The sequence below is a fragment of the Arachis duranensis genome, chromosome 5, assembly GCF_000817695.3.
Source record: "Arachis duranensis cultivar V14167 chromosome 5, aradu.V14167.gnm2.J7QH, whole genome shotgun sequence".
Classification (NCBI taxonomy): Eukaryota; Viridiplantae; Streptophyta; class Magnoliopsida; order Fabales; family Fabaceae; genus Arachis; species Arachis duranensis.
The window spans coordinates 9,006,045-9,030,036 of record NC_029776.3 but is presented as its reverse complement, the minus strand read 5'-3'; the positions used below and the strand labels follow the sequence as shown (position 1 = coordinate 9,030,036).

At 31.1% G+C, this 23,992-nt stretch overlaps 1 protein-coding gene across 2 annotated transcripts; it reads right to left on the bottom strand.

The window, feature by feature from the left end:
* Positions 1–485: 485 nt before the first annotated feature.
* Positions 486–3,294, bottom strand: LOC107487820 (probable vacuolar amino acid transporter YPQ1). 2 transcript variants are annotated; one of them, XM_021142140.2, is made up of 10 exons: positions 2,871–3,294; positions 2,677–2,719; positions 2,528–2,554; positions 1,917–2,018; positions 1,723–1,841; positions 1,238–1,547; positions 1,117–1,137; positions 948–1,006; positions 773–863; positions 486–681 (listed from the first exon to the last, which is right to left on the bottom strand). In XM_021142140.2, the coding sequence occupies exons 1-10, from the start codon at positions 3,098–3,100 to the stop codon at positions 574–576; spliced, it is 1,110 nt and encodes a 369-aa protein (XP_020997799.1). In that variant the 5' UTR covers positions 3,101–3,294; the 3' UTR covers positions 486–573. The 2 variants fall into 2 exon arrangements, with proteins under 2 accessions (XP_020997799.1, XP_052118382.1); XM_052262422.1 differs by lacking the exon at positions 948–1,006 and having other exon boundaries at positions 548–681.
* Positions 3,295–23,992: the final 20,698 nt, after the last annotated feature.

Genomic DNA, 23,992 nt, shown 5'->3' with positions numbered 1-23,992 from the left:
CTGGTGTTGTTACTTGATTTGGAAGCTAATAATAGTATTTTGATATTACCTTATTTTTTAAGCTTCTATTTTAGTTGTGGTTGTTTTTTTGTGCTGGATTTTTTTGAGTTTTAAGCGACTTCAAGGGGAGTTGAAGTTCCACTCAAAGAGATGAAAAACACATAAAACATTACGAAACAGCAAAGGGCTAAACTACGAAGTCTAATTTAATTGCGTTGATTATTGCCGTCATCATTTTTTGGATTGTTGCCTACCTTCCTTTTTCACTGGGGATTGTTATTTTCTTTTTCCTTTTTTTTTTTTTACTTGTTTTCGCTCCAGAGAGGAAGCATGTTGTCCATGGGCTAGCCCAATATTCATAAAGGGCCTCTATTTTAATCAGAAAACAGAAAGAGCCCAAGCATGATCTCCTTTGGTAGTCCAAAGAAATTTCCACCTTAGCAAATCCCAAAAATAATTCTACTATTTTTATTTCATTTGTTTTAGCTAACAGTGCACAGCACACTACAAAAAAACATCCACATCATAGTGGAGTAGAAGACCTTAATTTTGGTTCAATTTGGGGAAAGGTAATCAAGAGGCTGCGGCAACTTTTCTGGCTTCTTGGTAGAATCCATAATCAGCTTCATGATCAATTGTTGGCCTCCGGAAGTATCTATAGTAGGTGTACTGCAATATTATCTTTGAAACATACTAGTTAAGGGTTATACATAATTAGATATATCGATAATCATAGGTTAAATTAAAAAGGTGGGAGCATATAGGAGGATACAAATAGGTCCAAGGCCACGCAGACTATGGCGTCCAACAACCATGGCATATTTGCTTTGATGCTTTCCCATTCGCTGCTTCGTACAACAATACTGCATTCACAACAATAGAATCAAGGAACATATTTATTTGGCTCTCTAGTTGAATTCATACATACAAGATTATTGGAATGCAACCTTCCCACGTAAGTGGCATTAGCGATGAGTGCAAAGATGAACATGAGAGGATTTAATCCCTATATATACATACAAATAATAAATTATTGTAAGTGGAAACTGGAAAGGCAATTGGCTATATATATTGAAATAAATTAAAATAATTAATTAAGATAAGAAGATTAATTACCTCTACACTGCCTCTTTTAATCTGGCCACGTACCCCAAAACTTTATGAGTAACTAGTAATATAACAAGCTAAGGGTTTTTAAGAATATTAATTAGGATGATTAGAGAAAAGAAAAGCGTACGTTCAAGAAAATCTGAGGGAGACGACCACCCATATATATTGCAGCCATGAGCCAGCCTAGGCATTGACCCACCACTGCACTCTCTCGTATCTGATTCTCATTTTCATGATGAAATCTGAAAGCATTACCCCGGTGGAGGAATGGCAAGTTAAGCGATGCCGTTACAGGGAGGGACATCGATGTCCATGTAGCAGGGAAGCGTCTTCTGCTGGTTGCTGCTGCCTCATCCTCATCAGAACAACAATCATCGCCGCTCAGGTACCCTCCTCTAAATGGAGGAGTAAAACTTCCAGCCATTGATCGAGCTGACCTAATTATTATTAATAATAACTCATCAACATGCCAATTCTCATATACAATACTACTAATTATTGTTGTTAGAACTAATGAATGTTAAATAAAGTAAGTTCTGATTGTTTTTTATTTATTTTTTTTGTTATCAAATATTTTCATTACTAAATTTGGCAACAAGTTGATGAACCTACGTATAATACAGTTGTTCTGGTTGCGTTCTTCTCAGTGTTGCCTTCATGGTCATGTCTGTGCCGTTTGGTTTTATTGAAATCCCACACTCGTGCCCTGCTTTCTTCTCTTCTTCATCCACCTACTTGTTATTGCATATCAATAATCAAATTTGCTTTCAACTATGAGAATAAATTTATGTATGTAAATCTAGTACCTTGTCGTTGTTCATCTTCTGACCATGACACATGCGCCATCTATAGATATAGTCATAGTACAAGCTTTGCACAACTAATACGATTGTTGTCACTGTGTAAAGCTGTGTACAAAATTACAAATAAAACCAACTTACTTTACTACCTTTTCCTTCTTAAACACTAACATTTGTTTATTTCTAGCTCTATGGTTACTTTCGTTTTATACTGACATTTACTTTATTATCCTTGATTCTTAGAGTGACCCTTATTCTAACCTGTAAACTAGTTTGTAGCATATTGGGCCAGCTCTCTATTTACATCTCAATAATCGTGAAATATTCAGATTTCATTGAGGATACAGGTTTCAAAACGTTTCATTCATTCACTCATTACCAAATATTCAGATATCTAAAGTGTTAAGTAACAAATCACAGCAGCAATGTGTGTATTGATGGTAGAATAATCAAAATTTTGTCTTATTTAATATTTATTAATTGTTAGTAGAATTAATAATTAAATATTAAATAAAGTAAGTTTAGATTTTTTTTTTTTGTCTCTCTAACATTATCGCAGTAATATAGTGAATACTAGGGGAAATTAAAATTGATGCTTTCATATTAATTATTATTACCAGAGCTGTGTAGTATTGTGTGGGCAACTGTGTTCGTTTCCACGAGCCATCCAGATTACAACAAGAGAGTGCAACAAAATACCAAAACAAACTAAGTTAGAGCCACAACCACAAGAAATTAAAGCATTATGGTTGGTAGCATAGCATACCGTAGCTGGCTCCAGGAGACAACCCACGAGGTTGAATATATCACTGCATAGGCCATAGCATATACGTATATTAATATCCAAATTGTTTAATTAACAGACCAACAATAATGATGGAATCAAATTAAACTAGTGATTAGGATTTATAAAGTAGTATAAAAGAAAAAATATAAGAGGAGAGAATGCAAGCAACTTACCCTGCAACCCAAGTGAGGAGAAAGGCTAGGGAGACTCCATGGCTTGACTTGGTGCGAAAATTGGTTATTATCTGAGGAATTTCTGCTACACCCCAACAAATTAGACTCATGAAACCAAACCCGAATGATATCTCATCTTTAGTATTACAAAGACAATCGTTGAAGTATTTTTCAACCCAACCCACGCATGCGTATGATTTCCCCTCCGTCATGCAGTAAGACTGCAACATTTTCTCTGATATATAATGAGCAAGTCATTTTTATTTGATGGGAAGTAGGTTTATATACAAGGAACGAAGCTAAGCGAGACTACTTTGGGAAAATTAAAAAAAGAGAATGCTAATAAAGTGAATCAATTAGTGATGAGCCTGTTGGATTGTATTGTCCTTTTGAACTGTACAAGTGTACATACAAATAATGCAATGAATGAATATTATTGAGCAGAACATGCGACCATGTGTGAAGCATAATATTCTTCTCTTCTGTGACTCACAGACGACTCTGCATATTATAAAATATTTTTTTGGAAATTAAAGTGCATAATCAAAATTGTGAGCCAGACAAAACCATCAATGTTACTATGTTAAGTAGGTTTGCTGAGAAGGTAATAAAAGCATGTTAATTTGTCAATTACTTCCATTACACTGACCAAGCCTTCTTCAAGTAGTTAAATCTGTTAAGATTTGATTCGTTTCTTTGTAATTGATGATTCTGTTTTGGTCCTTATTAATTCTTTCCTTTATTACTGAACACATTTTACATGTAGTCAACCAATAAAATGGAAAATGTTTGGAAAAAAAAATTTCAGCCTAAAAGTACCAAAAATTTCTTTATTTAACTTTATTTAAATTACTTCCATACATTTTTTCTTTTAATACTCATAAGCCCCATCACACATTGGGTTGTCATTAATTATTTAATTTTTAATACACTAATTGTAATAAAAACTAATAAGAGAATATCTTTTAATTCGCATTAATACTAATTTATTTTTTTTAGGGACTCAATGAAACTAACCTTCATAAACGTACAACAATAAATCTCTTTGCATGCGTTGGTATGTAATGATATTATTATGATTTTTTATTCACACATTAATGATAGAAATTTTCAGTTATAATTAGTCAAAATTTTTTATATTTTACTTTATTTATATCACTTAATAACAGTTTTATTTTTTACTCCACTCTCTTATTATTCTATTTATCACCGTTCTTATCAAATCTACTTATTAATGATATTAATTATAAAATCATATTCTTTTTATTAGGCACTATTGTAATCAATATTTAATATTTTTTTTATAATTTAATTTTTATATATAAAAATATAATAAAAATTAATAATAATTATATTTAAGAACGGTAATTATAATATCAATTACATTAAATAATTGCAATTGACTTTAATTTTTATTTCCTTTAATTCATTTATTACCATTTTAGGAATTAGAAAACGTGAAAGCCCTGTTTAATACCTTTATCATTGTTACAAGGATAATGAATTGTAGGTCGTATAGGTTAAAAGTTAACAAACACAATTCTAGTTCAATTACAAGCATAATTGGGATAAGCCAAGAAAATTTACAAAAAATCGTTTTTATCATTGCAAATAATATGACATTTGAAATCGACCTTAACACGGTGCTTATGTCAGAAGGAACTAAAGAATAATTTGAACAACAGACAGACTCACTCAATGAAATTGTTGTCAGTCAACCAATTTTCGAAAATATAACCACATTAGCTTTGATGAGGTATGGTAATAAACTGATATAATTTTTTTGTGTTTTTATATGCATTTATAATTATACTGTACTAACTAAGTTCATACACATAACATTCATAAGTTCATATACATAATATCTATAGTTACATACAACTAACATCTAAAAATTAAATTCATGTTTATTAGACATTACATCCATACACATATCATTTTTTAGTTATTGCATAAGTAACTATCAAGTTACTACAAATGTTTAAATTTTATCATAATTAAATTTAAAAAATGTCAAATTCTTAAATTAATTTATTTAATTGATAAATTTACTCATAACATCCATAATTTTATATTAATAACATCCATAATTTTGTGCACATAATATTCATAATTTCATACTTATGATATCTATAATTAATAAATTTTTATAATTAATATTACCAAATTTTAAACTATGCGTCTTATTGTATTCTTCAAATTATCTCATGTGTACTAATAAGTCAATGTAACACCCTAATATTCAAATCCTTATGCTCGAGTCATAAGTCAATGATATTATGGTGGTACGACTCTCAGGTGGATTTTTAATATATAAATATAGGTAAATTTCGAAAGGAGTATTAATCGAGAAGCCTGAAAAGAGTAGAAATAGAATCGCGAAGACGTATCACTCACGTTTCGACAGCAAAAAGATAAACCGTGAAGGCGAAAGCGATATACGGACAAGGCATAAAGGAGATTAAGAGATAGATAACAGATAGATATATATAACATAAGTAAACAGCCACTAGTCGCGACCCGCGAAGTTTAGGCCGGCTAGGGTACAGAAAGTAGTTGGCAACAGTATATCATAATCTTTCCCAAAGGAAACATAAGAGCCTCTATAGGCAAGTTCAAAAGAGTTCAATACATAATATAATCTTTTCAAAACAAAGGTGGAGAGATTCTAAGCAAAACACAAAGTACAGAAAATAAAGATCTTCGCCGTCTCTCAAACGAACCACAGCTCACTTCTGAGCACCTGGACCTGTATCTAAAAAACAAGAGATATATACGGAATGAGAACCCCGGGCCCACGGGTTTCCAGTACGATAAAAGTGCCAAATAAATACAATGCACTGCAATAAAAACTCATTAAGCATCCTAAACTTCTTCACCAAATATCCAGCCTAGATTCTCACTAATCCATGAATAGGCAACTGTCGTAAGGGGATACTAAATCTAGTTCATGTTACACATGTTTCCCAACTCGTTGACTCTTCCACGAATCAGACTCAGAATCATAAGCAAAACCATCACCAGTTGTTCTGCCTCAGCAACTCTATATCAATACATCATACCCTCACCTGGAGCTAGGGAAATCACATCACTGCGTCTACCCAGGGGGCTCAAATTATCTCGTTCAAAAATCATCATCATCATGCAATCGCATCATCAATTCATCTCATCAAGAACAGCCCTCAACATCCACCGACACCAACATGAGGGATCTCTCAGTTGTACAAACACAAGCAATACAGTCAAGTAATACACAAATAAGATACAAGTAGAACAAGTAGCACATAATCAGGTAACATAGCATATATGATGTAGAAATCCAAAACAAATAGATAAACCCAAACAATTCAAACATATGCAAATGATGTATGCCTGTCCTATGGCTGATGATATCATCTGTCGGTTATATAGCCAACCCGACATGTCCTGGTAGCTAACCATTGGATAGAAACACCCCTTGCGGAGCAAGTAGGTTTGAGCTACAACCCCCTTGCTACTACCCGCTCAACTCAGAGCCAGTGGAACAACCACTACTGCGGCTACTACCCAGGCGGGTGTTTAAAAGCTCAACCTGGAGCAAGTGAATTTACCACTACTACCGTTACTACCCAGGCGTCACAATCTCTGACCTGGAGCAAGTGGGACGAACCACAACCCTTGCTACTGCCCAGGATCTCAAAACATACATTCGTTCAGTTTAAAAGCAATCATCATTATTATCAAATCTCAAACATTAACCTAGAGCAAGTGGGACGAACCACAACCCTTACTACTACCCAGGTATCAGAGCTACATTCATTCAAAACTCCATAATTAACTCATTTATCATAAACATCCTTTTCCGTCTCATACCCGGAGCAAGTGGACAACGCCACTGCCTACTACCCGGGGTTACACATCACATTTTAACATTTTCCATTATTATCCATTTAACACATTCATTCATTAATCATATATGCATTTATACTTAGCCATAATCAATAATGGCTTTGCCGTAACCCGGCAATAACTCAGCCATCCGGCTCATGGTTCAATCAAGAACCAGCCATTTATCAATAAATATAGCCCTTCGGCTCATGGCATACACGGTACTTCCACCGTCATCCTCCATATCTCATATAATCATCGTTGATCATCATTGATCATAACTTTTCTCCTTGCTTCACTCGCAAGTTACTACATCCCCTAGCTCATTTCTCATTGCTAGGTATATCATAATGATTTAATACATAAGGGGTGAGATCGGAGGCTTAGAAGTATGAGATTTGGCTTTTAAAACTCAAAAATTAACTTTGGCATGAAAACAAGGCCACGCGTACGCGTACTCCATGCGCATGCGTGGATGGCCACAAAGCTCATCGACGCGTATGCGTCATATATGCGGACACGCGGATTGAAACACAGCCAGACGATGCGTACGCGTCAGCCACGCGTATGCGTGGGTGCATTTGCACCCCAAGTACAAAACTGGCACAACTCTGGCACAACTCTCGGGAAAATGGCTGGGCATTGGGTGCAGCGCATCGACGCGCACACGCACACCACACGCATGCGTGGATGGTACCTTCTTGAAGAACGACACGTACGCGCCAAGTGCGCCTACGCGTGGAGGGTCATTCTGCTAAAAATTTTCTAAGTTAAAAGCTGCAGAATTCACAGATTCAACCCCCAATCTTCTGACGGACATAATTTTCTCATTTTAAATCGTTTTTCGCCCGTTCTTCGAACGGCATGGACATCCCGGATCCAATTTCACTTCTAAATAAGTTTGGTACAAAACGGGGATCCAGAGTCCAAGTTATGTCCCATCAAAATATGCCCAAAAACCATGTTTTCATACAAAACCACAAGGTGCCCTTTTCAAAACAAGCCATTTTCAACCCTTTTTAAAATCAACCAAAACATGCTAGTTTCAACCCTTTTTGAAATCAATCAAAATATACCAAAATCAACATCAAGCCTCCTCAACTCATACATTAACACTTCACCACGATTCACAAAACCGCCATATAACCATTTTTACCCATTTCAAACAAATGGCTAAATTACAAACACATCAACATTTCATACATCCTTCCTCATCCCAATTTCCAACAATACTATTTCCAATCAACCATCATTATATATAATCAATATCATACTCACTATCACGTGGTTTCACCCCCAAATCAACCTTAATCATTCCTCAAGCATATACCACAACATACATATCTCTCATGCATTATCATACCATCAAGGCATCAATAATCATACTCACATATATGACCACATAATATATCTCAACCAAAATCAAACATACCTCATCTACATAATTTCACCCAAAATTACCAAATTCCACACTTCAACTCCTCAAACCTTATTATTCAATAACCAACCCAATCATTCACATATTCATTATCTGAAATTCATCCAATCACTTGTGTCATCATACAATGCACACATCAACTTACCTTACTTACCTCTTTCCGGCCTCCGGCCCAAAATTCACGGCCTCCGGCCCAATTTCATAATTTAAATACATAAACCACAAATCAATACTCATTACCCAATGCATCAAATTCTCAATACACCAAGCATACAAGGCCACACAATTCTCAACCCAATCATTAATTCACATTACATACCAACTATGCATATTAGCACCAACCATTTACACAATCCAAACTTAATCCTAGGGGCATCTAGCCTAGGAATTCTCATCACACCACACGGTACTTAAATGAAACTTAAACCGTACCTCTTGTAGCCAAACCAATTGAGCCTCTTCTTTAGAAGTCTTCACCAACCTTAGCCCCAAGCCTCACCAAAGCTCCTCAAGCAACACTAATCTCCCAATTGTGCACCAAGATCATCAAATACACTAACATAACCAATATCACATACATACATCAACCTAGGGCTCATAAAAATGACAAATCACAAAGGTTTGAGCACTTCTTACCTCAGCCCATATGAAGTAGGGATAGAACCCACTTGGAATCTATGTTGGAGTATCCCTAAACACCCAAAATCACAAGATTTCAACACTAACTACCCAAAAACGTGTAATAGTGGGAAATATCGAAAACTGGGCAGAGATGAATGGAATACTCACCACAAAACTTATATAGAATTGTAAAGGATGAAAAGAGTGACGCGTGGCCACAAACGGCTCGTCAATCGGAGCTCCGTAGCTCAAGTTATGGTGGTTTGAAGATCAAAGAGAGTTAGGTTTTCTCTCTTCTCTTCCCTCTTCTCAATTTCAGCGCCCCAACCCTTTCTTTTAGGGTAAAATGAGCTGAAATGCTCATAACTAATATTTATATATGTTGGGTCTTGGGCCCACTTAGGCCCGGTTCACTTATTTTTGTCCGTTGACCCAATTTTGGACCAAAACCTTTAAGATTAGCGCTCTAAATCGCACTTCAAATATTTCTACCTCCCCTAATTATAATTCCTCATTTCGTAATCTTATTTACTCATAATCAATTTTCTCAGCTGCAGTACCAGACAGGTCTCAGCCGGTACTGCCGATCAAAATTTCACTGCGCGCTTTTACGCAGAAAACTATGTTTTCCGACTCGAAAAAATTCACTAAATCCAAATATCATATTTAAATCATCAAATTCCAATTGCCAAATCTTCCAACCATATTCGCTCCTATTTAACTTATTATTTAATTAATTTTGGTTAGACCGGGTATTACAGTTAAAATTTTTTAATTTAACCTCCATAATTTCTGCAGAGAAATTGTATTTTAATGAGTAATGATGTGATTGAGGGATGTTAGGGATTTGATATGAGAGAAACTGAAACTAATTTTAGAAAGAACATTAATGACTCTAACCACGCAGAATAAATGTGAATGATAAAGAGAGTGGGTGATAAGAAAGTGTATATCCCTTGTTTATCAAGAGAATAGAAATATTTTCGTAATATTTTTATATTGTAATTATTCTTTGACTACCTAGCACTACCCTTAATGATAATATTAGTCATATATTTAGTGTTATTTTAGGAAAATAGTTTGATTGTTTGAGTGAGAGATTTAATTAGTAATAATTATATGTATTGAGTGTTTTTTTGTTTAGAAAAAAATTGAATTTTAATGGCATCTTTGTACTTGCCATTTTTTTATGGGGAGAACTATTCATTCATTTCCTCAATGAAAGATTTTAACAATTTTTTTAACTTATATAATTAAGAGATTGTCCATCACTTGATATAAATATATATAACATCCATAATTTCTTTTTAAGTATATTAGTATATGTTTTCGTACTCGAAATTATATAAAAAAATTTATTAAAAAATTAAATAAAATATATAGTAATTATTATTATTATAAATATTTTACAAAGTTAGTTATAATTAAAATCAATCTCTCAGAATTTTTAATATTAAAATATTAAAAATAATTAGTATTTATCTTAATCAATTTGAGTTTGTTGAGTGATTATTTCACTCGTCTGCTTAAACAACTATTGGGAGTTAGAATCTCGTTTTGTGTGTGTAGCAATCCATTGGTTAGCGGTAAGCCCTTAATAAATAGAGCATCAATACGTGGTTAGACTTGGCAGGAGTACCTGAATACGTAGGTACCTGACCCGTCAATACCCGATTGGGGAAGTTAATAACTTGACGCGAGTCGGAGCATATTTTGTTTAGGACAGGGAATGATTGGGTTTAGGGTGTACCCTCCTCGAATATATACATATAAACACTTTTTAGGAATTAGGATTTGTCTCATATCACAGATTCAGTTATTCACAGCTTCAGTTCATACTCTATAGCCATGCAAGAGAAACTCAGTCATCATCATCCAAAGTCTTCTTCTTCTCGACTTCTTCACAAAAAATCTCATAGCACCCGTCATCGTTGTTGTTGAACCCATCACCGCCTACCGCTTCACAGCTCCCATCTTCCTTCACAGCTCTTGTCGCTATCGCTGCTTATCCTGTTACTATCGTTGTTAAGCCCATCGCCACCTTTCTCCTGCCGAGTCCCTTTTTTCTAGGTAAATTCCCCCTCTCTCTCATTGTGAGTCTGTTAAGTTCTTCTCTTCTTCTTCCATAGACTCATCACTTAGTCGTCGTCGCTATGAGCTCGTGCATTGCCGTTGTAGTTTCATCTGAGTCTGTCACCGAATAAAATAAATTTTTTATTCAAGTTGGACCAGTTTGAAATAGGCATGCATGAGATCATTTTTGCATGTAATTTCTAAATTTTCTCATCCAAATTTGATCTATGTGGTTGAGTATTTTAGTATGGCGGTCATCATGGTTTCGTTATGACACTAATGTGACAAAAGTTGCGATAATTTCATAACTAATATATGAGACAGACTAGATTATTAAAGTAATCAGGGAAATAACATTCAGATGTGCGTATAAAATTTATAAGATGTGATTATCTCAGGAAATATATATGTATAGCCCAAGTGGAAGATTGTTAGGAAATTATTATTTCTTAATATATTTTTAGGCAATACATATATTATTTATAATCGCAAATTAAGTAATTTCACGTTAAATGACTTATATAACGGTGATTTCATTTATTGTCATAAATGTTGAATTAAATAAGTCATTATTACTTTTGATTTTGATAAATGAGATTAAAATCATAGATATTATTTTATTTCAGTTTTAGTATTTAATGAGCGTCACATTTAAATATAAATAATAACTTCAGTATTTTGGTCTCCAACACATCAAACTCGTCTCCATAACTCTTTTTCTATAGTAGAGTTGTGATTCAGCCCTATTAGGGATATATAAGGTTTTGGTTGACAAAGATCAAAGAACTACAAGAGCTAAGCTCTCTGATCTCAATCATGCTCTCGAATGAAGGGACGCTTCCACGCTCTCAGTTATATTTTTTAATGATTTAACATGGATGATCTTGAGGTTGAGAAATCCTAACATTTTCAGATAAAATAGAGTTTTTATTCAATCAAACGATGATAAATAATTTTATTGAATTAAATTATATTAATATGATCATTGGATGATAAAAAATACTAGAAAAATAAATAAATAATATTTTAAGAGTATAAAAATATTAAATTGTCATTTCAATTTACTTTGGTTTAATTATTTTGTTGGTTCTTATAGTTTCGCCAAATTTTCAATTAGGTTCCTATAATTTTTTTTCTTTTAATTGGGTCCCTGTACCAATTTTTTTTCAATTAGGTCCCTCTTGATAGTAATTGGCTTAATTGTATAGGGACCCAACTAAAAAAAATAAATGGTGCAGGAACTCAAAAAAAAGAAAACAAAAGTGTAGGAACTCAATTAAAAAAAATTGGTGCAAGGACTCAATTAAAAGAAAAAAAGTATAGGGACCTAATTAAAAATTTCGTGAAACTATAGGGACCAATAGAGTAATTAAACCTTTACTTTTTTTTAATCAACGACAATAAATATCTTGAATTAATTAAAATTTTACAAAAATTATATATACCTAAAATTATTTCATTTCTTCAAAATTCTTTTGAACATACAACGGTACAATGAGAGGTTGACAATTGAGAATTGGATATAATATTTTTAAATTTATATTTTCAATAAAAAGATGTACTTAGTTCTATCCATCTTAAATAATTCTATATTCATTATTACTTATCTATCTAAATAATTCTAATATTAATAGAATATTATTTTTAGATGAAAAAAATTAAAGCATATTTATTCTATTTCAAAAATTAATATTCATATTTAACTTAGGATTTCAATAAATATGACAAAAAATATTACATTTTTTAGTTAAAAAGTAAAATATCTATAAAGATATTTTTGTTTTAGATTTTTCAAAAAAAAATTGAAAAGTTAATGGAATCAAATCATATTTCTATAATATATATAAGAATGTATATTACACAAAAATAAAAAATGTTAGATGTAATAAGAACAAATACATAAATTAAAGTAAAATTTAGAAAAATAAGAACCAATAAAATATTGAAGAAAAAATATAAATAGAAGAGAAACAAAATTATTAGATAGAAGAGAAATAATTTAATAAATTTTATGTATATATATATAAAAGAGGAATAAAAAGAAGATATATAATACATTGTTTAATTTAGTAAGATTTTTGAGAATAAACACATAAAATAAGAGAATAAAATAATAATAAAATGAAACTAAATATCTGAATTAATATCAAAATAAAAAGTAATAAAATAATGATAATTGATCATAATCTTAATCTTTTAATATAATTAATTAATAACAATATAATTAGTCTATCATAATTTTTATCTAATATTTTAATATAATTAATTTTATTTAAATAATCAAATAAATTTAATATAAATGTAAAAATTAAAATGATTAAAATTTATTAACTTTAATTAGTTAAATTAGCATAAAATAAGAAAGAAATGATTAATTATATTAAATAAATTAAAAAAATATTACTGAGTAAAGCAAATGTCACAATAATTATATTACTAATTTTAAAAAAATCAATTCAATCCATTCAAAATGTTATTTAAAATTGACAATTAAAGATCACCAATGAATAAAAATAAATGAGATATAATAAAAAATAAGTTTAGTAGCATAAATAATTAAATTAAATTATTATATATAATTTTTATTTTTTACTTTATTATAGTTTAAGTTAACACATTAGTGGTAAAAAACTAATTTTAAATATCCCCAATTTGTATTTTATAGCATAATTAAAGCACAATTCAAACTTTCTTATTTTGTGATTAATCAACATTTTTTAATTTTTTTAGTTAAGTCTTCTATATTTTATGATTGATAAATTTTTTCTACAAAATACGAATTTGTGATGAATTATTACGATCATAATTAATTAAAAATTAAAAAATATAAAAAAATCAAATAAAAGATAAAAAATAGAGTAAAAATTTATTTTAAAACTAAAAATTTGTCAATTGTGCTAGAAATTCTAAAAATTTGTATCTTATTATATAATCAATTTTGTTACTCACTTCAACTTCATTATCTCTTTGTATCCAAAAAGTATATAATATCACACTTATTTAAAAAAAGATGAAATTCTTCAAATATACGGTATAATATATAATTTAAAAACAATAAGATAAAAAATATCTAGAATTTTATAATAGTATTTGAAATTTTTAATAACGATAATAGAAAGATTTTAAATCTACCAAATAAATTCAATAGTTATCCTTTGCACATCTTTTTTAAATTTAAATTTTAAATTTAATTTGTATCTTCTTTTTTTCTAATATAAATCATTTTTGACAAAAAAATAGAAAAAAAATCTATTAGACCAAAAAATATTTTATCAAAGAATTATTATAAAGAGATTTATAATTAAAGAAAAAATAACAAAAGAATTAATAATAATAAAGAAAAAAATGAAGCTCATATCGAAGAATGTTAGAAAAGAAATAATAAAATTTGTATTAATAATAATAATGCTGGAAATGATGATGTTGCTGTTTTAGACTTCTAGCCTCTGCTTTTGGCCATCGTTTTTTTTTGTTTTTTTATTTAAATTATCAAGTCATAAAAAAATAAAGAACAATTCAAGTAATTATACAAATCAAAATACATAGGAGAGAAACAAACTATTATATGATAGAATTAATATGAGTATATTTTATCATTAAATAAACAAAATTAATGTAAAACAAAATTACACGTAAAGAGAAAAAAAATTAAAATATCCAAAGTGACAAAAAGATTATATATATATATATATAAAAGACTATAAAACAATAAACTTCTACTAAATTAAATTGTATTTATTATTATTAGAAAGGGTAAGAGAGAGCAGTAGAAAAAAAGTTTGTGTGTATTCAAGTTGTGTATAATGATACAATATAAAAGGAAATTTATAAGTGCTAAGAGAATTGAAATAATAAAGGCGTAATATCTTATAATAAATATTCAGATATGTTAAATAATGCTAATTGATCTAATTGATCCTAATTATACTCTAACATCCCTCCTCAAACTCAAGTGACAATTTGAGTTTGAAACTTATTTGAAACAACTAAATAAAAAAATGCATAAACTGATAGAACGGGAGTAGACGAAATTACCTGAAGAAAGCGCAGACAGAACTGTCGGAAGGAAGCGCAGACGGAACTTACGGAAAAAAGCACAAACGGAACTGTCACAAGAAAGCACAGACGGAACTGCCACAAGAAAACGCAGATGAAACTGTCGGAAGGGAACGCAGATGAAACTGCCGGAAGAGAACGCAGACGGAATTGCCGGAAGAGTGGCCAACTGCTGAAAAGATGGCGAACTGCTGAAAAACTATTGAAAAGTGACAGTGCAAAGAGATGACAAACTATTGGAAGGTGACGAAAAATATATGGTTTCTCAATGAGAATAAGTAAGTAGTGGATGAGCTAATCGGTGAGGTTAGAAAAGCATCAAAGCATTGGTAAAAGAGAAGGGAAATAATGGCATGAAAGAAAAGTATGAAAAGCATGGTGATTTCATCAGAAGAAAATCAACTTATCCTCCTCAAGGAGGATACTATGGTTCTGATACCATGTTAGAAAGGGGAAAGGGAGCAATAAGAAAAATGTTTGTGAGTATTCAATTTATGTAGAATGATATAATATAGAAGAGTATTTATAGGTGATAAGAGAATCGAAATAATAAGGACGTAATATCCTATAATAAATATTCAGATATGTTGAATAATACTAATTGATCTAATTGATCCTAATTATACTCTAACAATTATATTCAATTTCAAGTGACAATTTGAGTTTGAAACTTATTTGAAACAACTAAATAAAAAAATGCATAAACTGATAGAACGGGAGTAGACGAAATTACCTATATCATATATAAATTAAACAAAAACAAAGCATTTTTATAATTGAATTTATAAGGGTTATAGGTGGAAAAAAATACAAAAACATGAAAGAAAGTGTAATTCAAAATCAAATCCAAATAAAAACAATGAATAATAGTATGTTATTAATTTTATGCACGTAGAAATTTAAATTAATAATGGAAACCGGAAAAAATAAAAATACAATGAAATTGAAAGAACAAATGCTAAAAAAAAGAAAAGGATAAATTGATCCTTAATTTTTTGGTATGTGAACATTTAACTTTTTAAAAATTTAAAAATATATTTAAGTCTTTGATCTTTTTAAAATTTGGACACATCCATTTCTGTGTCTAATTTGCCCCATTTTAAAACTCTTCCGCTTGTGCATCCGTATCGGCGAGATTAGTGCAACGGGAGCTAAGTTTGATTTTTTCATTGTGACCGATCCAAGTGAATAGATGAATTGATGTGTCCAGATTTTGAGAAGGTCAATAATTTAAATGTATTTTTAAATTTTCAGAGGCTTAAATATCTACTGATTAAATGGTCAAAGATTTATTTCTCCTTTTCTCAGAAAAAAAAACAAAAAAAATATTTTTTTTTCTCTTTCATTCATTCATCATCATCATCATCATCATCATCATCATCATCATCATCATCATCATCATCATCATCATCATCATCATCATCATCATCATCATCATCATCATCATCATCATCATCATCATCATCATCATCATGTCTTCTTTTTTTAAATCAATATGATTTATTTAGCATGTTCCAATATCTGACCTCAATTGTGATCTATTTTGTGTCGTATCTAGTTCATTTAACTTCTCTGTTCCGTGTTGTCATTACAACAATTTTGATCTATGGCAACATATATTCTAAACACTACTTAAAAAGTGTTGTCTAAAATAATAAAAAGTAACTCTTAATATTTGTTGCAAAAAAAAATAAGACTATTGCAACTCTTTTAAATCAACATGTTATAAATGTTCTTTTTTAGTTAATTAAAAAACAAAAAAATGTTGCTTTAATAAATTAAATAGACAACATTTATTGTATTCATATATTACATTTTATAAAAGTTGCTTTAAAATTTTTAATAAACATCAACTTATAAATGTTATCTAAAATAAATTAATATTTTTTCTTAAAATTATAATATTCTCTCCAAATATTTTAACAAATTTTTTTTCAACTTTAACTAAAAAAAAAAAGAAAAACAAAACCTTTTTCCTCCACGGGCCTTCAATTCATCATCTTCTCTTTTATTGAAAGAAAGTCTGAAACATAATTTCAATCCTAATTTTTTAAATTACAAGCACAAAATCATCTTCATCTTCCTCTCTTTGATGATGGTAATAGAGGAGACATTGACGTGTGTTCTTTTTTGCTAATTCATCCTCATCTTCATCTTCCTCAGACATTTACGTGCTGCTAAATCATCTTCATCTTCGTCTTCTTCTCTTCGAGGATGGCAATGGAGGTCTTGACACGCATTTGAGTTTTGATTCTCTCTGTTTGCAGTTCGAGATTCAATCTTCTCTGCTCGCATTCGAGATTCAATCCACTTTGTTCGCGTTTAACCTTTGATCGTCTCCGCTAGCAGTTCGAGCTTCCGTCATTTCTGCTCGCATGTTCATCACCGGGTACCTATGATTCTGCCTATTCTTTTTTCTTTTTCATTTTGAATCCTAATTTTAATAATGTTGACATTGCTATTATAGGGTTTTTGGTAATAATGTTGCTGTTTCGAGCTTGCCGTTCATATTTGTGTATATTTGTGTATTTTGTAACCAGATCTATAAAGTCTTTAAGTTTGGCTTGCCGTTCATCTATAATCTCTTCCATTTTTTCAGCGTTCTTCTGCTAGAGTTCATTATCGCTGATCATTGTTCTGCAGGTACTCATGATTTTACCTCTGTTTTTCTTTTCTATTTTTGTGTTTTGAATCATAATTTTTGGTTATATGAAACTTGTTGTTGTATGCATTAATGTTGAGGCAACTCTACTATTACTGTGTGTGTTTAATGAAACTGCATGTGTATTTTAAATCTTCTAGTTGAACTTAAACTTGTTTTTACAAATATAGCTTTGTGCAGTACCATTTTATTTTGGTTCTTTTATTATGATTTTGAATTTTAGCTTATTTTCATTCTATGTACTTTGTAGAAATAAATATATAAAGTATATGTTGTAGTGCTGATATTTTGAGATTAGCAATTGGGAAACAGAAAAAGTATTGTATGCGAAACTAATATATAGCTGGTTGTTATAAGTTTCACCTTTTATTAGATCGTCTCATTTCTATTTTTACTTCTCCATTCATTCTTCAGTCCACTGCAAAAAATAAGGTTCTATTACAACTAACAAAAAATAAAATGAGAAGATTGTATCTTTATTTCTGGGTTTATATTATTATTATTATTATTATTATTATTATTATTAGTCTCTTGAACATTCCATGTTTGTCGCTGTTAAGTAGAAATAGGCCAATAGAGTAAACAAATAATAAGTAATTAATTAAAATTACCAAAAGAGAAGTTCCTTTCCTTTTAATTCTTAACTCATATATTTGACGAATTCCTTATTAATTCTCATTCAATTCATCGTGGGGTTGTAAAGTGTGCTAAAGTTTCGCGTATCATTAGTAAAACGATTATTTTTATTTTCTTTTTCCTTCTTTCTCTTCTACTACATATCTAAACATATATAAGGAAAGTTTTCAATACTTGGCATCCTATTTTAACTTCTTATTATTAAACAGTTAATTTTTTCTTGTATTTACAAATACCTGTTGTTTTATTATTATAATGGGGAGGAAATGGTTTGAGAAATGGGTTATGGTAGAAGCAATTGTTGAAGTAATTAGTATAATTATTATGATGAATTGGTGTGTGGAAGGGGTTGGAGTGAATTGGGGAACACAAGCTACACAGCTATTGAGAGCAGACACAGCGGTGAAAATGATGAAGGACAATGGAATAGAGAAAGTGAAACTGTTTGATGCAGATGAAAGAATCATGAGTGCACTTGCTGGGTCTGGGATTGAAGTTATGGTTGCCATTCCCAATGACACCACCTTCTTTGATTCTCTTTGGCTTGTTAAAAAATAAAAAATAAAAAGGAAATAACAGGATATGTTTTGTGATGAAATTCCTTGTACACGCTAGCTCCATCTGATCCGTGCATGATTCTGGATCTTCATTTCCATGCCCTTTCTCTCCATGTGGTCAAGATACAGAGAGAATGCAGTTGAATAGCGCTTTCATTTAGCCTTGCTTCATCCTCCTTCTTTTTACTCTTTTTATCTTTTTTAAGTATGTTATACAAAATGTTTTCTATAAATATGCGTAGGCTTTAATAATAAACATTATAGTTCCTGTGTGTGGTTTTTAGACATATTTTGTCATTTCATCTTATTTTTTATTTAATTTCCTTAATGCATCTATATGTTAGTACTAATCATACTTGAAGACAATTTTCATTAAGTAATACTGTACTTAAAATAAACATCCATTAATCTTGACTTGAGTTATAGTTTTAGTTCCAACTTGATAATGCACTATGTGGTCTGTAGATACTTAATAAGAAGTGGATCTGTTCTTTTTTAAATTTTCTAAATGGAATCCTATGTGAATGAAAACACCTCATTTATGCTGATCCTGTTTTAAATGTTGGAAAACATAAAAGTTTTTAGCCTTATTCTATTTCAGGTTCTTTTGTCAATTTGCTCGTTGTTGATAGATCCCAACCCTGATGATCCTCTTGTCCCTGAAATTGCGCACATGTACAAGACTGACAGGGCTAAGTATGAAGCTACTGCACGCAGCTGAACACTAAGTGTAAATTGTGTATATATAGCAAATTGTTGCGGCATGACCTCGTAAGATATTTCTATCTTATACTTATTTGCTTTTATATGTTTATGTTATTCTTTTGCACTTTTTTATGTAACAAAATACTAATTGTTTAATTAAAAAATTAAAATATAAAAGCATTTTTATTTTAAAATATATCTTTTCAAAAGTAATTATTAATATTTCTTTTAGAATAATAAAAGAATTAGGATTAGTTTGTATTTTGTTAGCTTTTTTTTTAATTTTGGTCTCATTCTTATATTTGACCCATTTTAAAATAATTACGGTTCAATGTGGATTATAAATTATATTCAAACTAAGGAGAATTCTATATGTATTCGAATTTCTCAAATTTAACTTTCAAATATTATAAATAAAGAACTTAATCGACACTTAAAGTATGCTGTATATTTTTACTCTTTATTATACTAATTGATACATGTTTATGTTATTCTTTTGTACTTTTTTATATATTTTATATTAAGCAACTATGCATATATAGCAAGTTTCAGATTCCATTTTGATAAATGAAAATCATTTTTAGCTGATGTTTAAGACGATAATCGTTTTTAGTTTAATAGTAATATCACTATGAACAATTAGGTTTTCCCAGGACTCATCCAAGAATTGGATGAGTTTACCAAGATATAGCCAAGAGTTTAGAGACGGCGTCAATAGATTCTTGGACTATGCTTACTCTGTTGGAAATCCTCAAGGAGAGAAAATTCTATGTCCTTATGCAAAATGTTGCAACTTCCTTTGGGGTCAAGGAGAGTCTATTTATAGCAATTTAATATGCTTTGGATTTGTCAAGGGCTATACACGATGGGTTAATCATGGGAAAAGTGTAATTGGTATGGATGTCGATACTGGTGATACCGATGAGATTTATTCATGCGATGACATTGAAGATTTGCTAGACGAAAGGTTTAAGAATGTGGCAGATGTTGAGGGAGAAAAAGAAGGTATAAATAAAGATGCAAAGAAGGTTATACCTTCTTTTTATAGAACTTCTTTGCATCGTCGTTTATACCTTCTTTTTCTCCCTCAACATCTGCCACATTCCTAAACCTTTCGTCTAGCAAGCCTTCAATGTCATCGCATGAATAAATCTCATTGGTATCACCAGTATCGACATCCATACCAATTACACTTTTCCCATGATTAACCCATCGTGTATAGCCCTTGACAAATCCAAAGCATATTAAATCGTTATAAATATACTCTCTTTGACCCCAAAGGAAGTTGCAATATTTTGCACAAGGACATAAAATTTCCTCTCCTTGAGGATTTTCAACGGAGTAACTATAGTCCGAAAATCTATTGACACCGTCTCTAAATTCTTGGCTATGTCTTGGTAAACTCATCCAGTTCTTGGATGAGTCCTGGAAAAACCTAATTGTTCATAGTGATATTACTATTAAACTAAAAACGATTATCATCTTAAACATCAGCTAAAAACGATTTTCATTTATCAAAATGGAATCTGAAACTTGCTATATATGCACAGTTGCTTAATATAAAATATATAAAAAAGTGCAAAAGAATAACATAAATATATATCAATTAGTATAATAAAGAGTAAAAATATACAATATACTTTAAGTGTCGATTAAGCTCTATATTTATAATATTTGAAAGTTAAATTTGAGAAATTCGAATACATATAGAATTCTCCTTAGTTTGAATATAATTTATAATTCACATTGAACCGTAATAGTTTTAAAATGGGTCAAATATAAGAATGAGACCAAAATTAAAAAAAGCTAACTAAATACAAACTAATCATAATTCTTTTATTAATCTAAAAGAAATATTAATAATTACTTTTGAAAAGATATATTTTAAAATAAAAATGCTTTTATTTTTTTTAACTAAACAATAAGTATTTTGTTACATAACAAAGTGCAAAAGAATAACATAAACATATAAAAGCAAATAAGTATAAGATAGAAATATCTTACGAGGTCATGCCGCAACAATTTGCTATATATGCACAATTTGCACTTAGTGTTCAGCTGCGTGCAGTAGCTTCATACTTAGCTCTGCCAGTCTTGTACATGTGCACAATTTCAGGAATAAGAGGATCATCAGAGTTGGGATCCGTCAACAATGAGCAAATTGACAAAAGAACTTGAAATAGAACAAGACTAAAAACTTTATGTTTTCCAACATTCAAAACAGGATCAGCATAAATGAGGTGTTTTCATTCACATAGGATTCCATTTAGAAAATTTAAAAAAGAACAGATCCAGTTCTTATTAAGTATTTGCAGACCACATAGTGAATTATCAAGTTGGAACTAAAACTATAACTCAATTCAGGATTAATGGATGTCTATTTTAAGTGCAATATTACTTAATGAAAATTGTCTCCAAATATGATCAGTACTAACATATAGATGCATTAAGGAGATCAAATAAAAAATCAGATGAAATGATAAAACATGTCTAAAGACCACACAGGAACTATAATGTTTATTATTAAAGCCTACGCATATTTATAGAAAACACTTTGTATAACATACTTAAAAAATATAAAAGGAGTAAAAAGAAGGAGGACGAAGCAAGGCTAAATGAAAGCGCTATTCAACTGCATTCTCTCTGTATCTTGACCACACGGAGAGAAAGGGCATGGAAATGAAGATCCAGAATCATGCACGGATCAGATGGAGCTAGCGTGTGCAAGGACGAATTTTGTAACACCCTACCACACAGAGCCTTACGCTTAAGTCGTAAAGCAGAGGTGGCGAGGTATTACGACTTCAAAAAAAATACATACTTATAGTAGTAGAAAGAAGATAATAGACTAGGAGCCTTGAAAAATGGGTAAAACAAAATCGCAAAATGAAAAGCGCCAAACTCCGGAAACGGAACAACTTGCGTGTGAGTCAAACTATAACTATCAAACGTAAGATAATAAAAGTATGAATAGAAAGCCAAAGGTACAAAATAACAAGCTCCTCACTCAGTCCGCGAAGTCAAGGTTGGCCAGAGAATATTTACATATATATATATATACATATCCAAAACCCAAAATGTACATAAACAAAACCCTGCCTCTCCATAAACCTCTAGGAGGATCAAAAAGAATAAGTTATGCGGAGAGAAAGCTAAGTACGTGTATATACACCACTACACACCAAAATAACCCAGTAACCACTTCGCTTCAGGTGTCCAGACGCCTAATGAGATACCTTTCGACCTGCATCTGAAAAACAACAATATAGTATGGAATGAGAACCGGAGGTTCTCAGTATGGTAAAGGTGCCCGCATAGTTAATATAAAAGGCCCCGAGAGAGCCAGAGGCATTCCTATAACTCCGACACTCAGAATCATTCTTAAGGAAAATAAACTAAACCAAAAGTTAGGTAAGCTATCTAAGGTATTCTAGTTCTGAATCTAACTTTAACTTAATACTTCACTTTCTAACTCCTCCAATCCTCCGAGACATTGGTGGAACAACCCTCTCTCCTCACACCTTCGTCAAGAGGAATTTCTAAGAAAACATACACATACAGTTCAAACAAGGAAAACACAGGTAGAGAAGCATTTACAGCAAGTAGAACAAGTAGCGGATAAGCAGAATTAAACAGTTAAGCAAACCAAAACAATGCACACTCAAGCAAACAAACAAATGCATATGATGTATGCCTGTCCTACGGCTGATGAGTCTCATCTGTCGGTTATACAGCCAACCCGACAAGTCCTGGTAGTTAACAATTGGACAGTCCCTCTGTGCGCGCATCCCCAAGCTCAATAATATTTCATGGAGTTAAACTCCAAGCTCAATAATATAGTATTCTATGGAGACGAACTCCAAGCTCAAATATAATATTCAATATTTATATATATATGCATGCCCATGGCAAACACCTCTCAGTCCTTCAAATCATTTCTAGTAACAAATTATTTCAAAATCAAACAAATACCAATATTAAGTCTTTTTCCAAACCGACCAACTTCAACAGCAAATTATTAACACAACTAAACCTTACATTTTATACCATATACACAATCCATCAATTATACATTCAGTTCATTCCTATCTTAAGGTCTTTTAGCCTAAGTTTTCACGTGACATTAAATATTAACTACGAGAAACCAAAACCATACCTTCGTACGGAATCAAAATATTCAAAGCTCTGGAGAAGCTTTCTGACCGAGCTATTGAAGAAGAAAACGTCCAGAATCGTCTGTGCCTCCTAAATCTTTTGTTGGCCAAACTCAAAGAGTAGAGGAGTTACGTCACCGTCAACTTCCACCGATCAAAAATGGTGCTAACGTGTAGAGAAAGACAATACAAATACTTTTATCGGATTAGATTTTTTGTTGGAGTTACGGATTGCAAGAAATTGAAGCCAGAAGTTTGGTAGGATTTAGGTTCCTTTTTTTTCTCTCTCGGCTACGCTCTTCTTTTTCCTTTTTTTTATCGTTCTCTTACGATATTCACACAATATATATATA

Bases quoted from the DNA above. Each gene is read 5' to 3' on its own strand.
- LOC107487820 (XM_021142140.2), bottom strand. From the start codon at position 3,100: ATGTTGCAGTCTTACTGCATGACGGAGGGGAAATCATACGCATGCGTG. The intron at 2,720-2,870 runs GTAAGTTGCTTG...TGGCCTATGCAG, and splicing joins CTCCTCACTTGGGTTGCAGG to TGATATATTCAACCTCGTGG. The intron at 1,548-1,722 runs GTAGGTTCATCA...AATAATAATTAG, and splicing joins CCAGAACAACTGTATTATAC to GTCAGCTCGATCAATGGCTG.